This window comes from Pipistrellus kuhlii, unplaced genomic scaffold, assembly GCF_014108245.1.
Source record: "Pipistrellus kuhlii isolate mPipKuh1 unplaced genomic scaffold, mPipKuh1.p scaffold_m20_p_1, whole genome shotgun sequence".
In the NCBI taxonomy this organism is placed as follows: Eukaryota; Metazoa; Chordata; class Mammalia; order Chiroptera; family Vespertilionidae; genus Pipistrellus; species Pipistrellus kuhlii.
The window spans coordinates 164062754-164089063 of NW_023425404.1; the positions used below are offsets into that span (position 1 = coordinate 164062754).

Genomic DNA, 26310 nt, shown 5'->3' on the forward strand with positions numbered 1-26310 from the left:
TCACGAGTCAATAGAAGGATGTGGATGCTTCAATGAGTAGTTTAAGCTTTGTAACTCCCAGTTTCTTTATCAGTAAAATGGGAAAAATAAAACGATCAAGTTCCCTGGAAAAGCTCAGTGAATTTTAGTGGTCATGTTGATGATAGTCCAATTGCTTCTTCACTGATCACATTATAACTTTACAGTGTACCTAGTGTTGAAAATGAAAGGAGACAAGAAGATAAGAAGTCTAAAAACCATGTCATAAAATATATGTGGTTGAAAACTAAGGATGCAAGACTATAGAAGACTGAAATGGGGAAATTATTAAATTTGTGATGGGCTATTATATTTCAAGGGAAGCTGATTTAATACGTCCTGCTAAAGAGAAGTGGAAAAAAATAACTGTGTAAAATGTACAGAGAAAAATATTTATTCACTCTAAGGAAGGACTTCTTACACTGGAACAATAGAATCAATTCTCAACAATACAATCCATTTTCCAAAAATGGAACCCATTTCATACAAAGCAGAAAGAGGGTAGCCTCCTGCACAAAAATTACAATGAGTATTTCTATATAATGACTAGAGCTAGAGAGAATAACATTTATCATTTTAACAACTATAATATTTGATAAGTCAGATAATTTTTATAATATTCTTATTTATAGAAACAGGTTCTGTCAAAATTGTGGCCAGATATAAAGTTATGTAGTATTCATTTTAGCTTTATTACTTTCGTCACTTTATTTTATCTTTATTTTGTGTGTGTGTGTGTGTGTGTGTGTGTGTGTGTGTGTGTTTAGTTTTTCTCAGTTTTAATTCATGTGCTGTTAATGTGTTTATGTACCAATGTAAGCCTTATTCCTTTTCTGGACTTTCTGGGAACTACTGTATATCTTGATTGTGGTGATTAATCTATGACTGTGTTTGTCAAAATTTATAGAAATCTACACTAAAATGGGTGAATTTTACTGCTTAAAATTTATACTTAGTTTTTAAAATAAAAAAAAAATCATGATAGGAGTAAGGGAAGATCTTAATTAAAAAACAAACAAACAAACAAATGAAATATGTCTTAAGGTGTTATGGCAAACTTTTAATTAATGGTAACCTGAAAGAAAAATAGAATTCTTTTGAATGAGTTTTGTTTTGTGTATTAAAATCCACTAGCATGGTTTTCTCCCTTTTCAGGTATAAACTAATACTGAAATCCCCTCAAACACTCTTTATTTTGTTACTCCATTATATTGTAAAGAATATACAATAAAATTTCAAAGAACACATTGCTAAATATGATTGGGAAAAATATTAACCCAAATTTACTATCATGGCTATGCTTTTTTTTTTTTTTACCTGTGACTTTTATATTTACTAAATGCTGGAATGATTGAAAAAATAATGTGAGCATGGTCAGATAGTTTTACTGGATTGTAGCATGTCTAAAATACCTGAATAGCATATGCAATTAGTGGAAAACAATAATTCATCATAGGTGACATTCAATTAAAGATAAATGACACCTTCCATTGTGATATTAATGAGTTATTCACAAATTTTGTCATTTACAGGATAAAACAGCAACCCCTTGTCTCTTCTCTTGCCTCTAACCACCTCCCAGGGCATACCTAGTACAGGAAATTTGAAATGTTAATACATTTATTTTAATTAATTTATTTCTGTGCCAGATTTCCCTCTATCTTTTGTATGCTGATAAATTCCATCAGTATTAGCACACCACTTTTTGTGAGTTTTCTTTTCACTTTTCAATACTGAAGAAACAAAACTTATCAGATTAAAACTTCACAAAGATCTATTTTTTGTTTTTGTTACTGTAAAGTGAGAATATTTAAATATTATATATTTGCTTTTATCAATAAATTAATAAGCTTTCCCTAAATGTATGGATTATTACAACTGTTATGATTACCTTGGGTAACACATTTGTTTTTTTCAAAAAGCTAAATGGCTCTTAAAGTCAAATCTAACTATGAACTGAGAAATGCTACAATAAATGTATAAAAGCATAATGAGCAAACATTAGAATATGTTTCAGACCAAAAACTATTTTAGGGCAAAAATTTCTATTTGTTCATAAGTTCATCTGTGGGAAAGAACTACAGTTTGTGAATTCAATTTTTATATTTCCCAATATCAAATCCTTTCTAGATAGATGATTTGTTTAAAAAAAAAAAACAACAAAATTTATGGGAAATGTAATACTTTGTTTGTCAAATATTTTACATCTCCTTTCTTTCTCATGGTCCCTCATGTCTTTAAAATTTGTGAGCATTATTTCAACATTTTATGAAAGTTTTCTCCATCCTTTCTCTATTTGGTTAATTCATTTAAAGTCTGTGTCCCCCACTGGATTGAATTTAATTTGGCAAGAGTTATATTTTATAGTAAGAGGCTCAGTGCAAGAAATTTGTGCATGAGGGGGTGGGGGGGCGGGGAGTGTCCCTCAGCCCAGCCTGCAACCTCTCCAATCCAATACCAGTCAAACATCCCTCTCGCAATCTGGGACTGCTGGCTCCTCACCTGACTGCTTGTCTGATGTCCCTAACTGCTCCCCACTGCTGGCCTGATCCTCCTAATTGTTCTCCCTTACCAGCCTGATCAACCCTACTCACCTCTGCTTCAGCCCCACCACTGTGGTTTTGTCCAGAAAGTCATCTGGAAGATGTCTGGCCTAATTAGCATATTACCCTTTTATATATAGATATGTTAAATCCACACACAGATCCCACCAAATAACCTCAGTCAAAACAAAATGTACGAACCAATGCATTAATGTTTAAACTGTACAAAGAATAAAATAACTATTTACCAAATGCTAAGTAATGACTGCTTACCAATCACAGCCCAAACCTTACACATTTTTATAAGTAGAAATTGACCTTTCTGGAAACAACAGCCAAAACAACATTGAGTAACTTTCTACAGGGTCTCCCCGCAAAAATGTACACACACTGTAACAGGTAACAGCTCAATTTTAAAATGAAAAGCATTTTAATAAACACTTCATTTATAATTACTCAAAGCATGTGTATACATTTTTTTGGGAAACTCTATATTAGCAAGAATGTAGGTATGTATCAGAGGAGACAAACTAACATTCTACAGATAAAGCTGTAAATGTTATTCAGCTAGTAATAAAACTTAGGCAGATAGCCTTCCAACTTATAAGGAAAAGAAAAAAAAAACAAAAAACCTTTGTTGTCCAATCACATAACCCTAGAGGGCTGGTGCACGAATTCATGCATGAGTGGGGCCTCTCGGCGTGGTTTGCAGGGATCAGGCCAAAGCCAGCACTCCGACACCACCTGCTGCTCCTGCCTGCCACTGCTGCGCATCCCAGCCCTGCTGCTCCTGCTGCGGGTTCCTGCCCAGTCACCTCCTATCAGAAGAGGCTCACACTGCCACAGCGGTGAGCCCTGCCTCTGGCTCCAGTCGGTCAGGTGAGAGGCGCTCCCACTGTGGGAGCACACTGACCACCAGGGGGCAGCTCCTGTGTTGAGTGTCTGCCTTCTGGTGGTCAGTGCACATCATAGCCACCAGTAGTTCAGTCGCTTAGGCTTTATATATATATATGAGTCCCAATGCATGCAATTCTTGCAAAGTAGGCCTTTGCAGCTGTAGCTGCCTTGGCCTACACAGCCCTGGCTTTGTCTTAAAGGTTGTCTGGATGGTCATTCCATTGTTCGACCGTTTGGTCAATTTGCATATTATGCTTTTATTATTATAGATTACCCACCTAGTATCACTGAGTCACAGTGTCAGGAGAGGTGCTAACACTCTTACTATTATGGGTTATTTTGGATGGCCACAAAATAGTGCCATGGAAATAACAATTTCCTTTTAAGAAAGTAATTTTTAAAAATACTATCCCAAAAGTTCCAACCTTCCCTTATATCCAAGGTTTTTCTCTGGAAACATTACACTAAATTAATGTTAGCAAAACCATTAAGAATAATCAAGCACTATGTGAACAATAAAGCAACGTCAATATAATCAGTTACTATAAGGAATCTCTGATAATGCTAGAAATAACACTGCCTTGATGAAATTTTATTTGTTTAAAGAAAAAGAGAGATGAAGAACATTACTTGAGTTTATTTAGATAATTTCTGGAACAGACTGACTTCTGGTTTCTACTACAAGTCAGCTATACTATTACTCTACAGGCAGTCAAGCCTTAATTAGACATGGATAGAGGTAGGTTCCAAACCATTAATTTGTTTTCATGTTAGGAGTTGATAATTCTGAAATATTTAGATTTTAATAACATTGCTACTGAGTTCATATGAAAGGTGTCAAGTCACTGAGTTCCTGATGCAAATCCTGCAAATTCTGCATTATTTTTGAAATCACCAAAATTAAGGAAGGAAAGCATTGCTGAAATAAAACTGACTGAATTAAATGGTTTAGAATTAGTCCCACTGGCATGGTCAGTGGTTGAGCATCTACCTAAGAACCAGGAAGTCATGGTTCAATTCCATCAGGGCATATGTCCAGGTTTTGGGCTGGATTCCCAGTATGGGGTGTACAGGAGGCAATCAATCAATAATTCTCTCTTATCATTGATGTTTCTGACTCTCTTTCCCTCTCCCTGCCTTGCTAAAATCAATAAAAACATATTTGAAAAAATGTTTAAATTTATATTTTATAAAAAAATATGATTTGTCTTCACTCTGAGTTTCCTAACCATCTGTTCATGCCCTCTGTAGGGAGCATGAAATATGAATAGTCATTCACAGATTATAAAGACACCACTCTTTTTTTCTTAAATTGACTTCAGAAAGGGAGAGGGAAAGAGAGAGAAAAATAAATGGTAAGAGAGAATCATTGATCAGCTGCCTCCTGCACAACCCACACTAGGGATCAAGCCCCTAATCTGGGCATGCGCCCTGACTGGGAATCAAAAGGAATCAAACTGTGACCTTCTGGTTCATAAGTCAGGTCAACCACTGAGCCATACTAGCCAAGCTGAAAACACCAATTGCTTTAGCTCCTAAACCCTCTTATTTATTTATCAATAACATCTCTATCTATCTATCTATCTATCTATCTATCTATCTATCTATCATTCACCTTCCTATCTAGTCACTCATGCACTTTTAGCACTTACATGTCACTTAATCATATTCCATTCATTGTTTTAATTCATCCTATCTAATAAAGAGGAAATATTCAAACTGACCATCACACTGTCACAATGATGGTGGTACCTATAGCCACAAGATGGCAGTGCCCAGTACCCTCAGTCCCACCAAAGGCCCCTAGTCCTTTCAGCCCCATTTGGAGTGGGGGGTTTGGCAGTTGCATGGATCTGGCTGCTCCTTGTGCCTGCCGCCAGAGTCCCATAGATCTTTCACCCCAACTGGGGAGGAGGTGGGGGGGGCAGCAGGTGCATGGAGCAGGCTGGACCTCCCCTCAGTCCCCCTACCACCCAAGGCCACCCAAGGCTCAGGTAACCAGGGTTGGGATGAGTGGTGCAATTGGTGTGCTCCTTCCAGGCCATCTGCTGTTTCACATACTACTACCTCCCTCGGGAATGTTGGACTGCTGGTTGCTGGTTTTGGCCTGATCCCCACAGGATCCAACATCCCCTGAGGGGTCCCGGATTGGGATAGAATTCAGGCTAGGCTGAGGTACCAGTTTACAAATATTAATCCACTTACTTTTCTTAACAAACCTGAGATGTAGGTACTATTATAATTCCTGTTTTACTGATGGAGGATAGTGACACAAAAAGAAGCCAAGTAATTTGCTCAAAGTCACAAAACTAGTAAGTGAAGGCGCCATTTTCAATGCAAATTATTTACATTTCACAGCCTTTAGCTAAATATCCCGATCCTTCAACCTTTCACCAAATGAATCATACATAGTTCCCTGAATATACAAACCAACCTAGGCATCCTTCACTGGACAAATTCTCCCATGTTCACATTGCTCAGAAAATCTGTTGCCAAGAAGTTCTGAACCAAATTCTTAGGAAATGGGTTGACCAAATGGAAAAGCATGGAATGTTCTCCTTTATTCAAGGAGCCTTATTCCTCCTCTTCCTTGTCACCAACATAGTTGAAGACTTCATTCATCTTTCCCATCCCATCCCACATCCCAAACTATTGATACAAAATTGAATCTGTGCCCCCTCCTCCCCTGCCCTGCCCCAATCCTGAAAGCATGTGAAGACAGGGACTGACTGTGTTTGGGTCATTGCCTCGTCAGTATATTTTGCACTGACGAAAAAGAATGTGTCAACTAATAGGTATGTGCTGGCTGAAAATGAACTACTGTCTAGCAATCTTCTCATTTTGATATTATATAACTAACAAACTTAAACAGAGGACTTGATATTCATCTGTATTAGATTTCATCTTTTCCATGTTAGATCATTGATATAGACTGCCCATAGCAATTTGATTCCTGGTTTTATCATCTGGTCTATTAGTAAATTCTTTCTCAGAAATCAGTCGTCCAGCAATGCAAATTGTCACATTTTCTATATTTTCATCAAAGTTGTTGATTAAAAATATTAACTAGGCCTAGTAGTGTTGCTCCATAGTTGAGCATGGACCTGGGAACCAGAAGGTCACAGTTAGATTCCAGGCCCGGATTGTGGGCTTGATCCCCAGGAGGGGGCATACAGGAAGCAGTTGATCATTTATGTTTCTGTCTCTCTCCCCCTCTTCTTCCCTCTCTGAAATCAATAAAAATATATTAAGTAGGAAAGGGCCAATGGCAAACTTGTTTCATGCCCAGAAAATCACCTTCTAAGCCAATTCTGATTAATCAAAGTATTGTTAATCTCACTGGGTAATTCAAGCCACTTATTAAAACATCACATTATATTGGGTCAACTCATATGAAGCATAATTTTATACAGCAAAACTGCCAAATACTGGACATTTTATATAATTTAACCTATTCTAATCCAATCTACATCACTTCATGTGTCCTATAAGAATTTGCAAAATGCCCTATTTAAATTGAAGAAAATCCATGTCAAGAATGACTTTTGCAAGATTTTATTTATATTTATTTATTTATTTATTTATTTATGTCTATCATTTATTTGGTAAATTTTATTTAAAAAAAAAAACTAAACAAATTGGTTACTTGGCATTGTGGTAGGCAGTTAGACAAACATGGGCAGAGAAAGGATGATGGGCCAGGTATAAAAGGTTATGAGGGTGGAAAGCTCTGGGCGCCTAGCAATGGGCAGAACTAGGAAAACAAGGACCTTGCCCCCATAGTGACCAGTGTTCCCCTAGCACAGTGATCATCGGCAAACTCGTTTGTCAACAGAGCCAAATACCAACAGTTCAATGATTGAAATTTCTTTTGAGAGCCGAAAATCAACTTCTGTACATGGTCCACGAAGTTTCAATCGCTCTGTATTTTCACGCTCACACATGATATTTTGTGGAAGAGCCACACTCAAAGGGCCAAAGAGCCACACGTGGCTCACGAGCCACAGTTTGCCGACCACTGCCCTAGCATATCGCTGGCCATGTGTTTTAAACCCCCTGACCTTTCATATCTTTGGTCATGCAGTTTGGACCCTCCCCTGACATGTTGCTAGTCATGTGTAGGCCCTCTTAGAGGAGGAACAAGGGGGCCAGAGAGTAGCCTCACAGATCCCCACACAAGCTCTTGGACAGCTGCTTCCTTAAGCATTAAGCCCTAGAAATAACAGCTAGGTCTCAGTGTGTTTCAGCTCCAGGTCCAGAAAAGCAGGGAAACCTCACTATGGAACTCATGGCTGTCATCAGCACCTGCTACACTGACTAATGACCTCCAGCCCCGGCAATGACCTGTCAGTGGAGACATTGACCCTGAAAGAATACACCTGGAAACTAATAAATATTCTATTGCGATCCTCCCCTGGGACCTCCCTTAAAATCCCCATGCTTTAGAGCCCTTAGGATGGGGACCCAACCAGATTGTCTCTATGGAGCACATCCCTGCCTTTCCTCACCCTTGTTATTTTCTTTCCCTCCCTCTTTCTCTGAGCCCTAAGGGCCCTTCTTTTGTCTCCGTAACTTGTTTTCTGAGCCAATTTCTTCTATGCATGACTCACTTCTTATACCTCTGTGACTTTCTAAATAAACCCTCTCTTACAGCTTGAGTTTGACTCTGAATTCTTTCTTAGCCAGAACTCAAGTACGGATGGAGGTTGCTGAACTGAGGTTTAACACCTGGTTCCCTATTACTGCCAAGAGTATAGCTTTATTCAAGTGTGTTGCCTCTCTAACTAAATTGTTAAGTTTATTACCTGCTAGAGGCCCAGTGTACAATATTCGTGAATTGGGGGAAGGGGATGGAGGGTCCCTCAGCCCTGCTTGTACCCTCTTGCAGTCTGGGATATCCCTTGAGCGGTCCTTAGTGCTATGGCAGAGGTGGGAGAGGCTCCCGTTACTGCAGCTGCACTCATCAGTTGTGAGCAGGGCTTCTGGCTGAGTGGCACTCCCTCTGTGAAGCGCACTGACCACCAGGGGGCAGCTCCTGCGTTAAGCACCTGCCCCCTGGTGGTCAGTGTGCTCATAGCAACTGGTCATTACACCATTTGGTCCATTTTTTTTTTTTTTTTTTTTTTTTTTTTTTTTTTATATTTTATTGATTTTGTACAGAGAGGAAGGGAGAGAGAGAGAGAGTTAGAAACATCGATGAGAGAGAGTCATCGATCAGCTGCCTCTTGCACATCCCCTACTGGGGATGTGCCCGCAACCAAGGTACATGCCCTTGACCGGAATCGAACCCGGGTCCCTTCAGTCCCCAAGCCGACGCTCTATCCATTGAGCCAAACCGGTGCCGGCCATTTGGTCCATTTTCATATTAGCCTTTTATTATATGGGATGGGACAAGGTCTTTATTTTATCTCCCATAACATTAGGTAAAGTATTTTGCACATGATAGACACTCACTAAATGTCAAATAAATAAAATAAAGTATTTTGAGTGTGGTCACAACTCATCCAACAAAGAATCTTTGTTGAGAGGCTTTATCTATGATTTTCTGGAACTATCTCTTTTCAAAATATCTCCTATAACTAATCTATCTTCTCTAGGCTTTAATAACTTTTGGCATTTCCCACTCAAATGAGATTCATATTTGACATTTATAAACAAGAAAAAATTCTCTTTTCCTCATTAAAAGTAACCTTTCGGGCCTATGGGAACTGAATATATACTGAATTGCCTAGTTGGCTTGGCCCAGTTAGGAAGACACTGCTGATGGCGTATGACAAAAGAATAAAGCAATATTGCCTGCCACAATCATAATGAAACCCCAAAATGAGTTATAATAGTATGCCCTTGGTTCCTAATTTTAAGAAATGTAAGTTTAACCTGTTTGACCCTCAGGCAAAATCGATGCCCTATTAAAATACTCTTGATGTTAGCGTTTTTGTATCATTGTATCAAATACTATATGACACTCTAACACATGGCCAACATTTTTTTTTAAAGCAAAACACAGAGTACTTAAGTGGGCTTATGAAACAGCAAAGTCACTTACAATTAGAGGAAAATATCAGCAGTGATTATGGGATTCTTTCCAATTATGGATTTCCTAGAGCTTGAATTAAGACTTCTTTGGCTCTAAAATGAAGCAGACTAACGCACTCAGACTATGTCTGTCAATATTTCTGGGTTGGAAAGCTCATGTAATTCCAGGATTCTTGGTAAGCTGTCTGACTCCTTTACTGGCAGTGTTCTTTTTCTATCAGAGTGGATTTATTATTAAAAGATGATTGCTTACATTTTATTAAAGTAATCTTCCATTTTCTACCCTTGCAGTAGTTTATGTTAGGAGAAAAACAAAATGAAACATGGAAATTACATAGACTGCTCTTGATATGTGAATGAGTATCTGTACCAATCTTTTAAAATAAAAAGTAAGAGGATTCTAATGTGAATTTTCTTATAATCTGACCATTTCCCCCATTTGTCTGAGGTATTTTATGTTTATCTGTAGCTAACTACAGTAATATTGCTAGCACTACCCATTAAATCCATCACTTGAAGTCTTGCTCAATATTCCTAATTTAATTCTTCATTACCATAAGCATGCTGCTAAGATACACATCTGTCATACATTTTTAAATGAAGAAACAAATAGTATAATACAAACAATGATACAGCTGCTCATTGTTTATATAGCTCAACAAATAATGGCCAAGTGCTACAGATTGAACAAGTGAATATTATTCCTTCTCATTAATTGAAAAAGAAAGAAATCTAGCATAAGCTGTACATGTCAAAATAATAGAGGACTCATGTATTTAGGATGCAGACAGCGTTGTATCTCTATCTATAATACCCATCAGTACTCTGCCAAATGATAACTATCTCCTGCTCATCCCTTCTCAAGCAGTATAATCATTCCACATTAATACAAAAAATGGCTTCTGAGCCCTATCTGGTTTGGCTCAGTGGATAGAGCATCAGCCTGAGGACTGGAGAGTCCCAGGTTTGATTCCAGTCAAGGGCACATTCTTAGGATTCAGGCTTGATCCCCAGTAGGGGGCATCCAGGAGGCAGCCAATCAATGATTCCTAATCATCATTAATGTTCCTATCTCTCTCTCCCTTCCTATATGAAATCAATAAAAATATACTTAAAATTAAAAAAAGTGGGTTCAAAATTTAAAAAATCAATCCCATCACCTATTCATTCTAATTCACTTTAGATCTTGAGTACAGAGATGGAAACAAAATTAAGAATTCAAGAAGTATTTGTTAATATACTAGATAATGTAAAATATTTAACCTTATATGTAAAATAATTTAGAAAATCTAAAAGGCCTCTCAATTATCTTATAGAAAATATACTTAGAGAATAAAATAGATAATGATTGTGGCTATTAGTGAAATAAGAAATGGATCAGTCTTTCAGATTTTTCTTTTCCTTATGGTTCAGAAATGCAAAAACCTCCAAACATCTTATTGCTTTGACTTTTTCATGTTAAATAGAAACAAGAGCAGAACTGCTTTACATCATAATTGCAATAGAGGACCATCTACTAGTAAATAAATAAATCAAATTTCATGTAACCTGAATGAATGCCTGTATTTTCATTTCTAAACTGGAGAAAGAGTGGGTATACAATTTTTAAATACTAAAGGAAATTGAACAAAAGCTCTTTGGGACAAAACTACTCATAACCTTTATCAAAGACACAGATATTTCTAGGGACAACTCTAATAACACATATTTAAAAAAAAAAAAAGTAAAGGGAAACTTGAACATAAAGTTTCTCATAAAAATGGTCATTTCATTAAGTGAGATAGCAGTTCCATGCGTAATTTTAATTTAAAATTTAAAAAGACAGACATTGTTGAGTCTTTTTAAAGCATACCATAATGTTTAACTTAACCAATTCATATTTGAAAACGTGCTTTTAAACGTTACACTGTCTTATTGGGTCAGAGCCACCAGATGTTTCTGTCTTAAGAGAGAAACATGAGAGCAGCAGGGGCTGAGCCCAATGAAGGCTACACATCAGCCTTGGTCAGGATGGGCACATTCTGTGCATTCACTCAGGTCTCAGCTGGCAGAGCGGAGTGCCATTCCGGCTGGCCTCGAATAACCAGAATAAATGAACACAGCAGAAAGAGCAACTGTGCCCAGACGGCAACCCAGTATTTCAAAAACAGTTCTGCATCTGCCCATGCTTAGGAAAGGCAGCGGGAATGGATGAAGGAATCACGAACGGGTTCTGGCCTATGTCTTAGGATACTTGGAAAATCATGAATAAATGAAAAATTCAGAATTCTACCTACACCTGCTGTTGGGTATCACACACACACACTTCCCTTCAATTAAAATATGGAAGGCAGAGGTGCTGTTCATTGTGAGGATGAGATTCTACTGGTTGCTGCATTCCTTTAGCTCTATCGACAGGTCCAATTTATCTTCTTGTCCGTTTTTCACCTTTTTGTTTTGTTTTGTTGCTGTTGTTTCCCAACACAAGAAGAGACCAGGAGCGGCTGCAAAGCCCTCCCTGCATGATTGCCTGGCCTCACTGCTTTGCTCACTTTGCTAATTTTTTCCAGCTATTCAAGGTGAAGATGAATGGCACCTTGCCTTGCCAGCACAAGCCTGAGAGGGGACATGTCCATCCCACATCAGACTGCTGTTTGCTTCTGTCAGCCACACAGGCAGTAATTCTGCGAGGACACAACACAGAGTCATTTAATAAAACAAAGTGATGCATTTCACTGCCAGAGCAGCCTGATCCCAGAGAGTGGCTAGTGAGTCTATAACACCTCGCAGGTTCTCAATGCATTATGACAATATCCATGCGAAGATATTAATCCTATTTAAACATGAAGGAATCTGGAGTTGTCATTATTTTCCAAACCCGGAATCACTTCTAGAACATACTATCCAGGGCCTCATTTCACATTCAGAGTCAGTATTTTAGGGTGGAGGAAGAGACAGAAAATCTGCATTGAACGGGCTCCCTGCGTGATTCATGCATCCTCTTTGCAGTAGTCATTAGATGGGGGATTGGGAAACGCTTAGTTAAAGGAAATCAACAAAACCAATCACAGAAATTTAAAACAGAAAAATCAGTTTAATCTGTTTATTACACTCTGTAGTGTAAACTAACCTCGTAGGAATTAGGAATCATGGCCTATACAGTAATTCTCAAATTTAACAGCTTCTTAAAAATAGATAACTGGGATTTATTCTGAGTTTCTGATTCAATCTGGATCAGACATGAGAATTCACATTCATAACAGGTGCCTGTTGGATAGCACTTTGAGATCCATTTTCCTATATAACGTAGGAGTCAGTTACCTATAATTTTTTGCACATACTTAACTTATTATTATACAATAATATAAAAAAGGGGCTTCTAATTCACCAAAGTATTTAAAGCCACTTATAACTAGAGCAACATTATTTGTCTCTGGAAATAATGACAAAAAATTGTGATAGAACATTCTAATTTTTTTCTATAAATGTTTTTCAATATCATTACACCATGAAAATGACCCTTCTCTCTCATCAAAAATACTCATTGGGTATCTCGTTTTAATGGCAAGTACTCAATGTTCAATAAACATACTGACCTACTCTTCCTAGAAAATATTAGCATGAACATAAAAAAGGCATAGTTGTATAAAAATAATATTGAAATTTCAAATTGGCAAATTTACCTATTTTACTAGCAAAGTCAAAGTCAAAAATTAAGTTTCATCTCTGATTAGAATGGTTGACTCTCCTTCTATTCAAATTCAATCTTGGTATATTGAAACATTTTTATGTTTCTCCCTTTTCAATTTTTCTCCTTACAAACAACTGGTGAAAATTGATGGTTTGAACAGTGAAAAGTGAAAATCGATAGAAAAAAAACATTAAACCAAATAATGTAATGGGACATTAGAACTATTTATTAAGTCTCAGATATGAGCCAACTCTGCTATTCTATATTCCCATATCAGAGTAGATTAGATCTTACATTACATACACACTGGAGGGATCTATAATTAAGGGGTAGAAGCAAAGTCTCTATGAATACTCAATACTTTTAAGAAGTACAAATGTTTCTTTCTCAACAAAGAAAACTACACTAGAAAGAGTGAGGCTCCTCTCTTCAATTTCAATATCTCAATAAGACTTTGGCACTTTCTTCTTTGTTTGTCCTAGTCACAAAGGTGTTCTAATTAGTTAGTTGGGTAACTAATTAGTTGAGTAATTCTCTTGAACACAATTAGAAGGCCTTTTTACATTCCAGCACAGAATTCTAAATAGATTAGTGGTACTCTTCTATTGATGAGGACTATTAGGTTAATTATCAGAACTTTGTTTTGCTGTTTCAAAGATTGCATATATTCATTATAGAAAATGTAATAAAACCCGAAAAACTCAAATTGGAACCATTCAGAAATTAACTACCATTGAAACTTTGGATCAAATGCTTTTTAAAAATGTGTTCTACATGTAATAAAAATAGGCCTATCCTACATAAGTCGTTTTTAAAAAGCATTTCATAGAAATTTTAAAACATAAACAAAAGTGGAGAAAAATGGATAATGATCTAAATTTTAAATCATTTAAACCTGCTTTTTAAAGAAAATCAACAATATATAAAGAACATTCACATATCATTAAATATTTTTATACTACATAACTGTTTTAGTTATACTGTTGAGACATTTTATAAGTGATCTAATAATTGTGTATGACTTTAATGGAAAGTAGAGATCAATATATTCAAGAAGAATATATGTAGTGTTTGGGGAGAGGGGAGTTCTCATAGCAAGGATTTATCAACACAGAATATCTATGGAACTCTCTTTGTTAATACACAGAAGTTACATCACAGTTTTATTTAATTTACATGCACCCAAATAGTCTGTTATGTAAGTAAAATACCATATAATTATATATTACAAAGGTACTTTTTACTATGTGTGATATACATCACACAATAATAAATAATACTACCTATGTACTCTACAGAAATACATTTTTAAAAAACTCACTATGTCTTATAAACTATTCCAAGAGTTTGAAACATAATTTTGATTGTTTAATTTTTATTTTAATACAAGACTTTAGACTTTAACTCCAACATACAATTCAACTCAACTAGATGATTTTTGACATTCCTATGTGAATTCTTTGCTGAAATTCAGTATTTTCTGACTCATCTATTCTGATTGGCTTATTTTTTGCAGTAGTAAATCAGAGAGCTAAAACGCCCACCATCATTTACATGTAAGTCTTCCTGTTCACTTGTTAGGGTTAAAATTTTAGCTTTTCCATGCTTGCACCCGTGTCATGGTATTTTAAATTCTTAGCTCTGGAATGTAATCAGCTAAATCATTAGTCTTGTTCATCTACTGAAGTGCTTTCCCATGTTCCTGAAAGCATCAAAATTACAGATACACTAAAAACTGTCATAGACTCTGGAGTGTATGATAAGTCAATATAGTCACACTCAAGGGAAAATCCTGTGAATATGATAAAAGAAATAATTTTTAAGCAATCACATCTTAAGAATCATTATGTATGCACAGCAGCTGAAACACATGGTAGTTACTATTATATGCCACAATCAATTAAAATTTCAGAGCAAAAATTTCCTTTTCTGACAAGAAAAAGCTTCTTGCATTGACAATTTCATGATTTCATAGAAAGAGTTAAAGGAGTTAAAGGTTGTTGGTGCTTTGGCAAGTTGTAATTTTGGCTTCTGTGAGTTACTAAAGCCAGCTTGAGGCCAAATGAGACTATACTATGTATATTACTAGAAAAAGAAAATTCCAGTGAAGATTTTTTCTTATTTATTTGAGAGATACCAATACTTGGTATATTTCTTTATATGGGATAATAACATATACTACTTCCCTCACACCTCCACACTGACCAAGATTTTAAAATCTCTGATGCCAGTACAGATAGTTGTTTGTTCATATCTTCTATTTTGGCTACGTATTGTCCACGAACTGTGCTCTGTCTTCCATCCCTACCACACCCTTCCCTTTCACACACGGAGGGGGAAGTTTGGTATACTCCACTTTTAGTTATTTTTATTTTTTTAAATATATGTTTATTTCAGAGAACAGAGGGAGAAGGAGAGGGAGACAGGAACATCAATGATGAGGGAGAATCATTGATTGGCAGTCTCCTGCACTGGGGATTGAGCTTCAACCCAGGCATGTGCCCCAACCGGGATCCTGGTTCACAGGTCTACGCTCCACCACTAAGCGACTCCTGCACAATTTTATTTGTTTGTTTGTTTATTTATTTATTTTTAAAATATCACCAGGGGAAGATTTTATTAAAAAAAAGTATATTTTATTGATTTTTTTACAGAGAGGAAGAGAGAAGGATAGAGAGAAACACCGATGAGAGAGAATCATTGATCAGCTGCCTCTTGCACACCCCCTACTAGGGATGTGCCTGGAACCAATGTACATGCCCTTGACTGAAATCGAACCTGGGGACCTTTCAGTCCACAGGCTGACGCTCTGTCAACTGAGCCAAACCGGTTTCAGCATCCTACACAATTTTAACCATTGCCGTAATGAGCACCCTTGTCCAAGTCTCTCTGAATGCAAATTTGATTGTTTCTCTAGGGCGGAAACACAGAAGTGGATAGGATAGCATATAGTGTAAGTTAATCACCTAGACATAGGTTGTACTAGATGATAGTCAAGTTGCTTTCCAAAGTGGTTATAACAATTTATATTCCAACCTGAAAGCTATAAGCATTCAATACATCACCCTTAATTTTACCTTTATCCACTTGAGATAATTAAATAAAATATTGGAATAACTTTTTAAGAATTTAAAATGCATGTTCTTTCATAAATTTCCCTTTGAAAAAAAGGAGACCTCTTTCACTTCTTATTCATTTACTTTAGGAAAAATATATTTGTTCCCCTTTTAGTCTTCTCTTCATTTACTTTCTTTTCTTTCTTCATTTTATTTTTTCAGCATTTTGCCAATCTTGCTCATAGAAAGGAATGATGAAAGTATTGCTAGCAATATATCCAAATTAAGAAAATAGAAATAACAGTTATCAATTATAATTCAGCCTGATAAAGAGCCAGCCTTTTAGACAAATCTCTAAAGTCTTTCATATTGCTCAGAATTTCTAAAAAAAATTCTGTCTTCCAATCCTCTAATAATTCAATCTGTTTTTTCAAACATTTTCATGAACACACACACACACACACACACACACACACACACAGACATGGACACTGTACCAAATCCATGCATCATTATATCACATTCTATTGTATGGCTGTGTAAGTTATAATTTTTCCATGGTAAATATAAAACACCGTATTTCTGCTTCATGATATATAGTCAAATAAACCTGGACTTCTTTGAAATCCACATCTACATTTATAAACTGGGTTTTTCTGGGCAGGCAACTTTAAATGTTTGAGTCTTCGCTTCTTCATCTGGATTTAACCTGGATAATCAGAAATCTCATTTTAGCCCCTTACAAGATGTTGCTAATAATGAGCAGCAGAACTATTCTAGTTCCACCTGCCTGCCCTCTGGTGGATGTGCTAATGAGCAATGACAGGGCTACAGGAAGAACAGCTGGTGTGAATGGGAAGCTTATTCACAGCAAGTCATCTTTTTTCTGATTGTGCCTTAATATGCAAAAAATAATTTTGGTTACTTTCCCAATAATTATACATTTATCAGGGACACGGCTCTGCAGGGAAAACATGAATATGTTAGTAACATTTGTGAACCTTTTTATCTCTTCCATTTTGCCTCGTTTATTAGGAAGGTCACCTAGATGTTAGATTGATGGATAACGCTGGGCTCAGCTATCAAAAGCCAGGTCCAGCTTTGCTTGTACATAAAAGGACTGTGATTTCAATATTCAGAGCCTGAGAGGCAGAAGGAGCCACTGTGGGAAGGCGTAACCTTCCATTATAGAGAAAAATGCAAGAAAGGTACAACACACATAAGAAAATGTAGCTGATGGTACCTGGCGATGGAATAGCTGTTGCAAAAATTTGCAAGTTTGGTTCTGCTCCCTGATAAAGCACCAGCAGCAATGCCCTTCAGGCAGCAGCTGTCACCATAGGCTATGAAGAAACTGGAATTGGAGGGGAAGAGAGAGTGCTCCTCTGCAGGCTAGGAAACAGCAGATGAATGAAAATACAGATCAGGATGAAACTAGCAACAAGTAGCTGCCTACTTCTTTTCTTTTTGTAAAGTTCACCCAGAGAGATGTAAATTAAACTTTGGAGACCATGAGGCACCTCAAGTGGAACTGGGAAGCAATCATAAAACCCAGAGGCTAAGGGCGAGTTTGATGTAAGACCCCGCTACATCCTGGCTCTATTTTGTGTCTAGGGCACCCCATATTCAACTAAACCGTTCAGGAAGCAAATTCAGATACTTATTAAACACGTGACAGTTTCAAAATGTCCAAGATTCTCTGCCTCGCACTCACATTACTCAGCTGTCAAAGTAAAGGGCTCAGATATATGATGTGAAAATTACATTTTAACGAGGTGTCATGTGTGTTTAAAGTTCTTATTCATCACCACATAGCCACAGCTTTTACTGGAGAGACAAATGCACTTAATTAGCATATTATAAGGACAGAAGGTTCACCTTATCTGCATTGCTAAACTGTTTTGTGTAGGCTTTTCATTGTTTTAGAGTCAACTATCTTCAGCACATACAAGAGTGGTTACAAATAATCTCTAAGGGCTTTCATGAAAAGTGGATCTCCTTTGGGAAGTAGAAGAACAACTTCCAGAGAGTAGCTACCTGTCTTTATCATTGGTTTGTTTGTCCTGATTGTTTGATATCTTTCACTAAATCTTGGCTAATAGATTTTTGGACTTCTTACAGTAAGACACTAATTTTAGGAAAGATTCGGTGATGGACTTCTTTGCCTATTGTTGTTATCAACTAGAGCCTACCCCAGCCCTCTCAAGTAGGAAACACTGGGAAACATCTGTATGTTTGACAGGGAAAGTGTAGATTGTTCCATGGAGAGTTTAGAAATAAACTGGAAAAGTCAAAGAAAATGCCTCAATTCTCACTCCTATCTGATAATGAACAATGATCTTGGCATAAGGTGCAATGGGAGCAAGAACTAAATAGTGAGTTGGTTAGTCATTACCAGCCACTGATAACAGCTGAAGGCAAGTTATGGAATTCCCTGATCCTCTCACACTGTAAAGATCAAAACAAGATACTGTTTTAGAGTCATGATGACAACATGAGTATTACTCAAATTACCTGTGAAATAGTCAAGCATTACTTGGTTTGTAATATATTTCTTACAAAAGAAGGCCAATTGAAGGCAATAATGAATATATAGTTTATATCATAGTTTATGTGATGGGGAAAAGTCTCATTTAAATGTACTTCCTTGTTGTTGTTGTTTTTTTTGTTTTACTTTGGAATAAAACACTAGATCTGATAGTGCTGGATTTGGAGCTCTGCTCAGAAAAAGTATAGGAAGCACCTTGGCGTTTGCTGCCTACTCAGGTGCTAATACAAGCATGTGTGATATAAGTGTCCGGAACTGAATCACCTGCTATGCACACAGGATGCTATTTCCAACAGAACACAAACTTCTACTCATTTCAGAATACAATACACTTTCCATTTTCTCCAAATTGAAGAAATTCTTGTAATTTGTCAACTGAAAAAATCTAAGACCACATTCTGCAATATAAAATTCATTGAATAGCTGCTCACCTTTCATATTGTAAGACTACTGACTTTAATGTCTTTTAATTACTTTTTGGGGAAAAAAAAGTATAGTAGGTTTTAATATATATTTCAGAGAGGAAGGAAGAGGGGGAGAGAGACAGAAACATCAATGATGAGAGAGAATCATTGATCTGTTGCCTCCAGCATGCACCCCACTGGGGATGGAGCCTACAACTCAGGCATGTGCCCTGACCAGGAATCAAACCATGACCTCCTGGTTCATAGGTTGGCACTCAACCACTGAGCCACACCAACCTAGAAGTACATTAGATTTGACTATGCTTTGGCACTTCTTATCACCGCTAAACTTTCTTCGGGTTATGAAGGCTCACTAAGTGAAAAAGGGGGGGGGAGGAAATGTGTGTGTGGTGGGGTGGGAGAAAAATGGGTGACTTTAATCATCTGGATTATATTTAATTTTGGGCAAAGAGTAAAGATTCATCTATTTTAATAAAACAAAATTTAGAACTAATATTCCCATCCCCATAATCTTCTGATTAAGAAGGATTTTAAACATATATACATTAATTCATTTATTTATTAATTAAAATAGTCAACAAATCCTGACACATCAGCTATTTATTAGGTACTCACTAAGGAATTATAAGTAATAAAACTAAAGCAATATCAATATGATTAGTTCAATATGAATCAAAGGCTTTTTATAAACTGAAAATTATTTGCACTTGTATATTCTTGAACGTGTGAGAACTAACTATATTATTAAAAACTGTTTCTGCAAAATCTGCAAATAGAAGCTATTTGAATAGCAATATCAAACAAGTTCTGATTCATTTCTCCACTAATTTTAAGCTGGAAAACTTAAAAAAAAAAGCTGGCAAGCATGCATTTAAAATAATGCAGAGTAAGTAAAGAAAGCATGATATTCTGAAAAAATGTTTTTAGAGAAAAGTGAGAACAAATTTCAGATTTTTTAAAACTTTGTCCAGAAGAGCAGGCCTATTAAAAAACTTTTCAGAAGAAACTCAATTATGTTCAACAATGAACATCTGAAACACAAGTTTAAAATCATCAAATTAAAATTAAATTCTTTATATAGCTATGTTGAAAATAACCATTTTCACAGATTTACCACTCTCCCGATGTTTTCCCTTGAAAAGAATACAAAAATATAAATGTCATGTAACTAAACCAACAAAACAAATGACAGGACAATGAGCACTTTGAGAATGGGTATTAGGAAAAATATAGAAGTGGAACTGAATCACTTCTGAAACTACTCTGTAGAATATTTCTGAGAAGCTAAGTACTTCTTTCTACTCGCTTAAAGTTAATAATTTTATAATTTAAAATTGACTCTTGTTATAAATATACATCTGATTTCATGGTTAAAGAGTAGATATGACATTTTAGAATGCTATGCCATAGAAATGATCTAATTGAGAAAACTACAAATTAGATTTGCATCTAGAATGTCCGGCCCATGGAGATACTGGGATCACTTCTGACCAATGAATGAAATTAGACACACAACATCAGTAAGCATACTTTCCCACCACTAATGCCACAGAAGGGAGCAGGAAATTAAAGTCGGGCTGCACTTTAATAGCTGGGAGATTTTTGAGTAAGTTGCATGAACCGTAGTACCTTAATCCCTTATTTAGAAAATATGGATGTCCTGGCCAGGTGGCTCAATTGGTTTGAGTGTTTTCCTGATACAACAAGGTTGCAAGTTCAATCCCTGATCATGGCACATACAAAAATCAATGAAAGAATACATAAATATATGGAACAAATCAATATTTATCTCTCTCTTCCTCTATTTCTAAAAATCAAACAGTAAAAATAAAATAAAATATGGATAATAATGGCTTTTGTTAGGTTGTGTTATTACATGCATCATCTCATTAAAATCTAATAATAATCTTCTGAACTAGGTATTGTTTTTTTTTTTCCACTTTAGAGCTGCGGAAACCAAGACTAAGAGGCTGAGCAACCAGCCCACAAAAACTAGAGGTAGAATTCAAACCCAAGTCTTCCAGACTCCCAGGCCATGTTCAGTACCTTCGTACGCTTCACCACAGGATTTTTATATATCCAGAGAAGGCTAAGATTTGCCTCTTAACCTCCAACATCTAAATCATTTAATGTACAGAATAGTTATATTCAGTAGAAGTAAAAAACAAATACTCAATTATAAAAACAAACAAACAAACAACTTCCAAAAAATGTAAATTTTCATTGATTAGAACTTACTTAAAACCAGCACAAAAACACTCAGCCTGCTTCTAACAGATGGCAGCAGCAAATACATTTTGGATCTACATTCTTAGAATTAGTCTTTATGACCTTAACATATTTATAGTAAGTTGGTTTTTACACAAGAAGATCCATAGTAAGAATTCACTAAAGGCAATTTCTTTGAAAAATGTCAATGTAATTTACCAAAGAAAAACATGCAGCTGAAATTATTTGTGTGAAAAAAGATTAACGTCATCTATTAATGCTAATTGAAATTCTCATATCCACACATCATGCATAGAACGTACTTCCCACATTTACTCTTTCCACCTCAAAACTGCAGGATAAGTTCACAGCAAAGTACTAGTTTTCTAAGTTGAGCATTTGTGCATGACAAATGATATTATCTTATGATTATATTTATAGATTTAATAAGAGTGAAAACTCAAGCTTTGCAAAGCAGAAGACTTAATTGTTGTTTAAAAAGTGTAAAAATCCTGGCTTAAGTTAGGAATTTGTTAGAAAGCTCAATGTTTTACATTTTAATAACATCCTTTTAACAAATATGAGCCTAGTACATGTGGGCAAGATGGTTTATATTTTAATTCCCAGATGTAAACAAATGAAGAAAATTAAACGAGTGGTGTAAGTTTCCTTATATCCACAATTACAGTGACTTGTTATGTAAAGGTTGTCTCAAAAAAATGTAAACACACACTGTGAATAATTATAAAGGCAGTTATTTAAATATATTTCATGTTCAAAATGGAGCTATCAGCTACATACATTTTTGGGGACACCCTGTATATGAATACATACACATACATTTATTCATATATGTTGGAATTTTTTTTTGGCTAGTCTCTAGGTACCCTTAAAGATAAATTATAAAAACTAAGTTAGGAATTTGGCTCAATCCATCCAACAAAAATCTTGGAATGTTAATTAATTTTAACCTCCATATTGTCCTAAATAAAAATAATTCATGTTCTTTCCAATAAATAAAACTTGAAATATGTTACTGCCCTTTATTCACTGACTAACCTAAAAATGATGACTTATTTCTTATTATTTCTCTGGAGGCAAGTAAAAATTATTTCCTCTTTCAATTAAAAGTAAAAAAAAAAAAAAATTGCCAAGAACTACTCATCGACAGTTTCCACTGTCAAAATATAAATTGTGGTTAAGAATATCACAGCCCTGAAAGAATTATCTTCCCCATAATTCTCCAGATTATTCTTCCTTAGGTTTTCAATGGAAAGGCACATTGGATTGGGAAACTTAACCTGTACAGAGGTGAGTCAGATACTGCAGTTGGGTTAGAAGATTTTTGAAGAATGACTAAGAAGAAGTTATTTATTTATTTATTTATTAAAAATATATTTTATTGATTTTTCTTACAGAGAGGAAGGGAGAGAGAGATAGAGAGCTAGAAATGTAGATGAGAGAGAAACATCGACCAGCTAGCTGCCTCTTGCACACCCCCTACCGGGGATGTGCCCACAACCAATATACATGCCCTTGACCGGAAATGAACCTGGGACCTTTCAGTCCACAGTCCGACGCTCTACTGCTGAGCCAAACCGGTTTTGGCGAGAAGTTATTTTTGTTGCTCTTGATTAGTTAGGCTTCTCCTTCCACAGAAAAACTAACTAACCAACCAACCAACCAAACAAACAAACAAAATAAACAGTTCAACATAATATCTGCATTTCTAGGCATGGAAAGAATTGCTATCACTCTTATCACTCTGATTGCAGCCTCTTAGCATTAGAGAAAATGCCACATAATTTGGCATTATACCTCAGTAAGAAGTGAAAAGCCATTCTTTCCTTTATTCATTCATCAAAGAATTATTGAATCTTTATTTGCATATGCCACCTATTACACTAGTGTCTGAGAAGGCAGAAATAATAGCCAACTTAAAATCTAATGAAAGGATGGGGGAGAAAAGGTTATTAGCCATATGGAACTTAGAATCTAGTTGTTTAAGAGATGTATAAAATGACTTAAGCTGGAAAGCAGAATAGTTTGGTAGTAAAAGAATGGTAAAAGCAATAGAGAAAATAAAAAAGTCAGTCTGATAAAAATATACAATAAACTTATTGAGAATAAACTAAATGATTTCAGTTAATTTCATTGTTAACATGTAAGCACTGAAATTAAAAAAAATACACTTTAAATTGCTATATTTCTATCAAATTCAGTTGCCTTTATCTTAGTTTTCCATTATGCTTTGCCATATGAAATAATATTATTGCTAGACTGAAATAATTCACCATATTTTCTGGCGTATAAGACTACTTTTGAAACAAAAAAAAAGTCAACGTTCGAAAAATGTCATTCATTAAAAATTTAATTAAACAAAGAACTGGTGTTGCCTCGGAAGTGGGGGTAGTCTTATACAGCGAATATAGGCCTAAACCTATGTTTTAACTGTAAAATTAGGGCTTTGTCTTATACGCCGGAAAATACGGTAGCTTTGAAATTGAGATAATTCTGCTCAGTTGAGTCAGTAAAATAAAAAGTAATTTATGAAAATTAAACAGTATGTCCTAGTGATTATAAAAAACAAATAAACAGGGAATTAAATTTTATCTCAAGTTTATTCATAGCTGTGTTTTGCATTTTTTAAATAAAATTAAGATATTTTTGTATTTATCAGTTATGAACATTTTTCTGTATGTATCAGTTATATAGACATATTTATAGTTAAATGACAATATTAGAAGTGGTCATATATGATGTTTTCTATGAGGTGAATATATTGGTGTAAGACTATGAAAAAATTCATACGAGCCAACCCTTAGATGTTTTCCAAGTAGAGAACACTACTGAAGGCAAGTCACAATGAATTAGATGGAATAGCATTCTATCTCAGTAGAGATTTTGCATACTACATTTCCTGAAGAATTAATTAGCTGATGGTCACCATGCCCTTCAAAAAAAGGCTAAGGACTGGAGATCAGCTGCACAGAGGAGAAAGAGTCAGGTTTTATAGCTGAACGTGGTTAATAGCAGCATTGTTTAGGTGAAAAGACAATGACCCAAAAAAAGACCAAAAAAAAGACCAGAAAAAAGACCAAAAAAGCAGTAGAACCAAATGCACAATAAACTTATTGAGAATCAACTGTAAACATTTTCCCTCTTGAGAACCATCAAAAGTCAAACTTACCCGATCTACTATCCAGAGGTCCGAAATCCAAAGAGTATTTCACCACGTGATAGTTATTCCATACATAAAGCAGGTTGTCCCTGGGGTTGTAATCCACAGCTGCTATGTACTGGTATGAGTTGGGAAAGGGCACATCCACCACACTATCCTTGCTTTGGTCCGTGTTGTAAATGTAGTCGATCTTATTCCCCGTGGCCTCATTGTCATCGTCCTCATACACAGATTTGACGACATACAGAATCCCACAAATCATAAATGCGTTGGAAGCTGACCTTTTGTCATATGCAGTGTCCCATGTCCCTTCGATCCGTAAGGTGTAAGGGTTCAGCTGACTAATGACAATTTTACCGTTATTCTGTTCTGTGGCATAGATGACCCACAGCCCATTCTCATCCACAGCCAGGTCTATGTCTGATTTCCCTCCCCACCGGTAAGGGGAGGTATCATGGTAGTTGGCATTCGCTATGATGGCCTCTCCACTCTTGATCCGAGTCCGCAAGTCAAACTTGACTATGTTCCGGGTGCGCTCTTTGTTGAAGAACAAAGCGCCATCGTACACTACAAACCCTGTGCCATCCACCCTGTGAGGGAGCTTGTAGGTTGTGGTTGGCCTTCCGGCAATGAAGTCATCCTTGGATGAGTACTCGGTCAGGGTGTCAGTCCTGTAAGGGGTCCAGGGCATGTAATAAATCTTGTCGGAAGCCTGGAGAGGGTCTTTGCACCATGCCCCAGACTGGTGGTCGGACTCAAACAAATGTTCACTCTGGTACACTCCCCTGAGCAGTCCAGGACAGAGAAAAACTGTTGGAAGGAAAAGAGTTAAAATAATAAATACATTAATGTTTATATTTTGCCATTCATTCTTATTTTCCACCAAGTGGAATGCGACTCTCACAAGAGATACCCACCACCACTTAGTTATTTTTTGCTGCATTCTTCTGAGAACACAATGTAGTCATACACATTAATTTTGACTTTCCCTGAAAATCGTTTCGATTTCGTTGGCTGAAAAAATTTGGCCTTCTATGAGTAGCTGTGCTTTCCTTTGGTTTCTACCTTTGTACACATGTATTACCATATTTTTGGTTATACATATGCAAATGAGCTATATGTCTATGTATACATATACAAATGAGCTGTATGACTGTGTATCCCATAGACATAACAAATGCAAATGTTAATACATGTTTTTGTGTACCTTATTTAAAATGTTCAAAACAGGTTGTTTTTTATATCAGCTATTCAATACTTGTCATTTATGACATCAGCTATTCAATATTTGTCATTAAGAAATATGTAGAAATCCAATAATAATTAAATGTAATAGCAAAGGGAAAGTAAAGCCCTGAAATACAGGCCACTGAATCTTCTAGGAAACAAAGCTCTGAAAGCTGCGACAGTGCACACAGAGCATGCAACCCACACGATTAAAGATGAGTGATGGATGAATACTGGAAGGGAAAGGAGAGAGGAAGAGAAAGAAAGGAAAGAAGCAATAAGGAAAGAAGAAAAGGTGACAGGTTACAGAGCAGAACCCAAGGTCTAGATTTTAATCAGTTAAAAATGTCCTGTTAAATACAGTAGTATTGGAACTTAAAAACATGTACCTTTTACTGTTACATGAGAAGAGCATTAAAATACTTGCTGTAATATTTTGCTGCTCATACTTCAGACTGAAAATGGGTAAGAGGCATCTGATTAAGTTGATTTTTAATATGA

General features: G+C 36.1%; 1 protein-coding gene across 17 annotated transcripts in view; it reads right to left on the reverse strand.

Moving 5' to 3' along the window:
• Nucleotides 1-26310, reverse strand: part of ADGRL3 (adhesion G protein-coupled receptor L3) — a 762953-nt gene that overhangs the window by 279057 nt on the left and 457586 nt on the right. For all 17 annotated transcript variants that reach the window (XM_045572137.1, XM_036415171.2, XM_045572109.1 and 14 more), the window contains one exon: nt 24592-25392. In XM_045572137.1, the coding sequence (XP_045428093.1) occupies nt 24592-25392 (801 nt within the window). The remainder of the gene's footprint in view (nt 1-24591; nt 25393-26310) is intronic.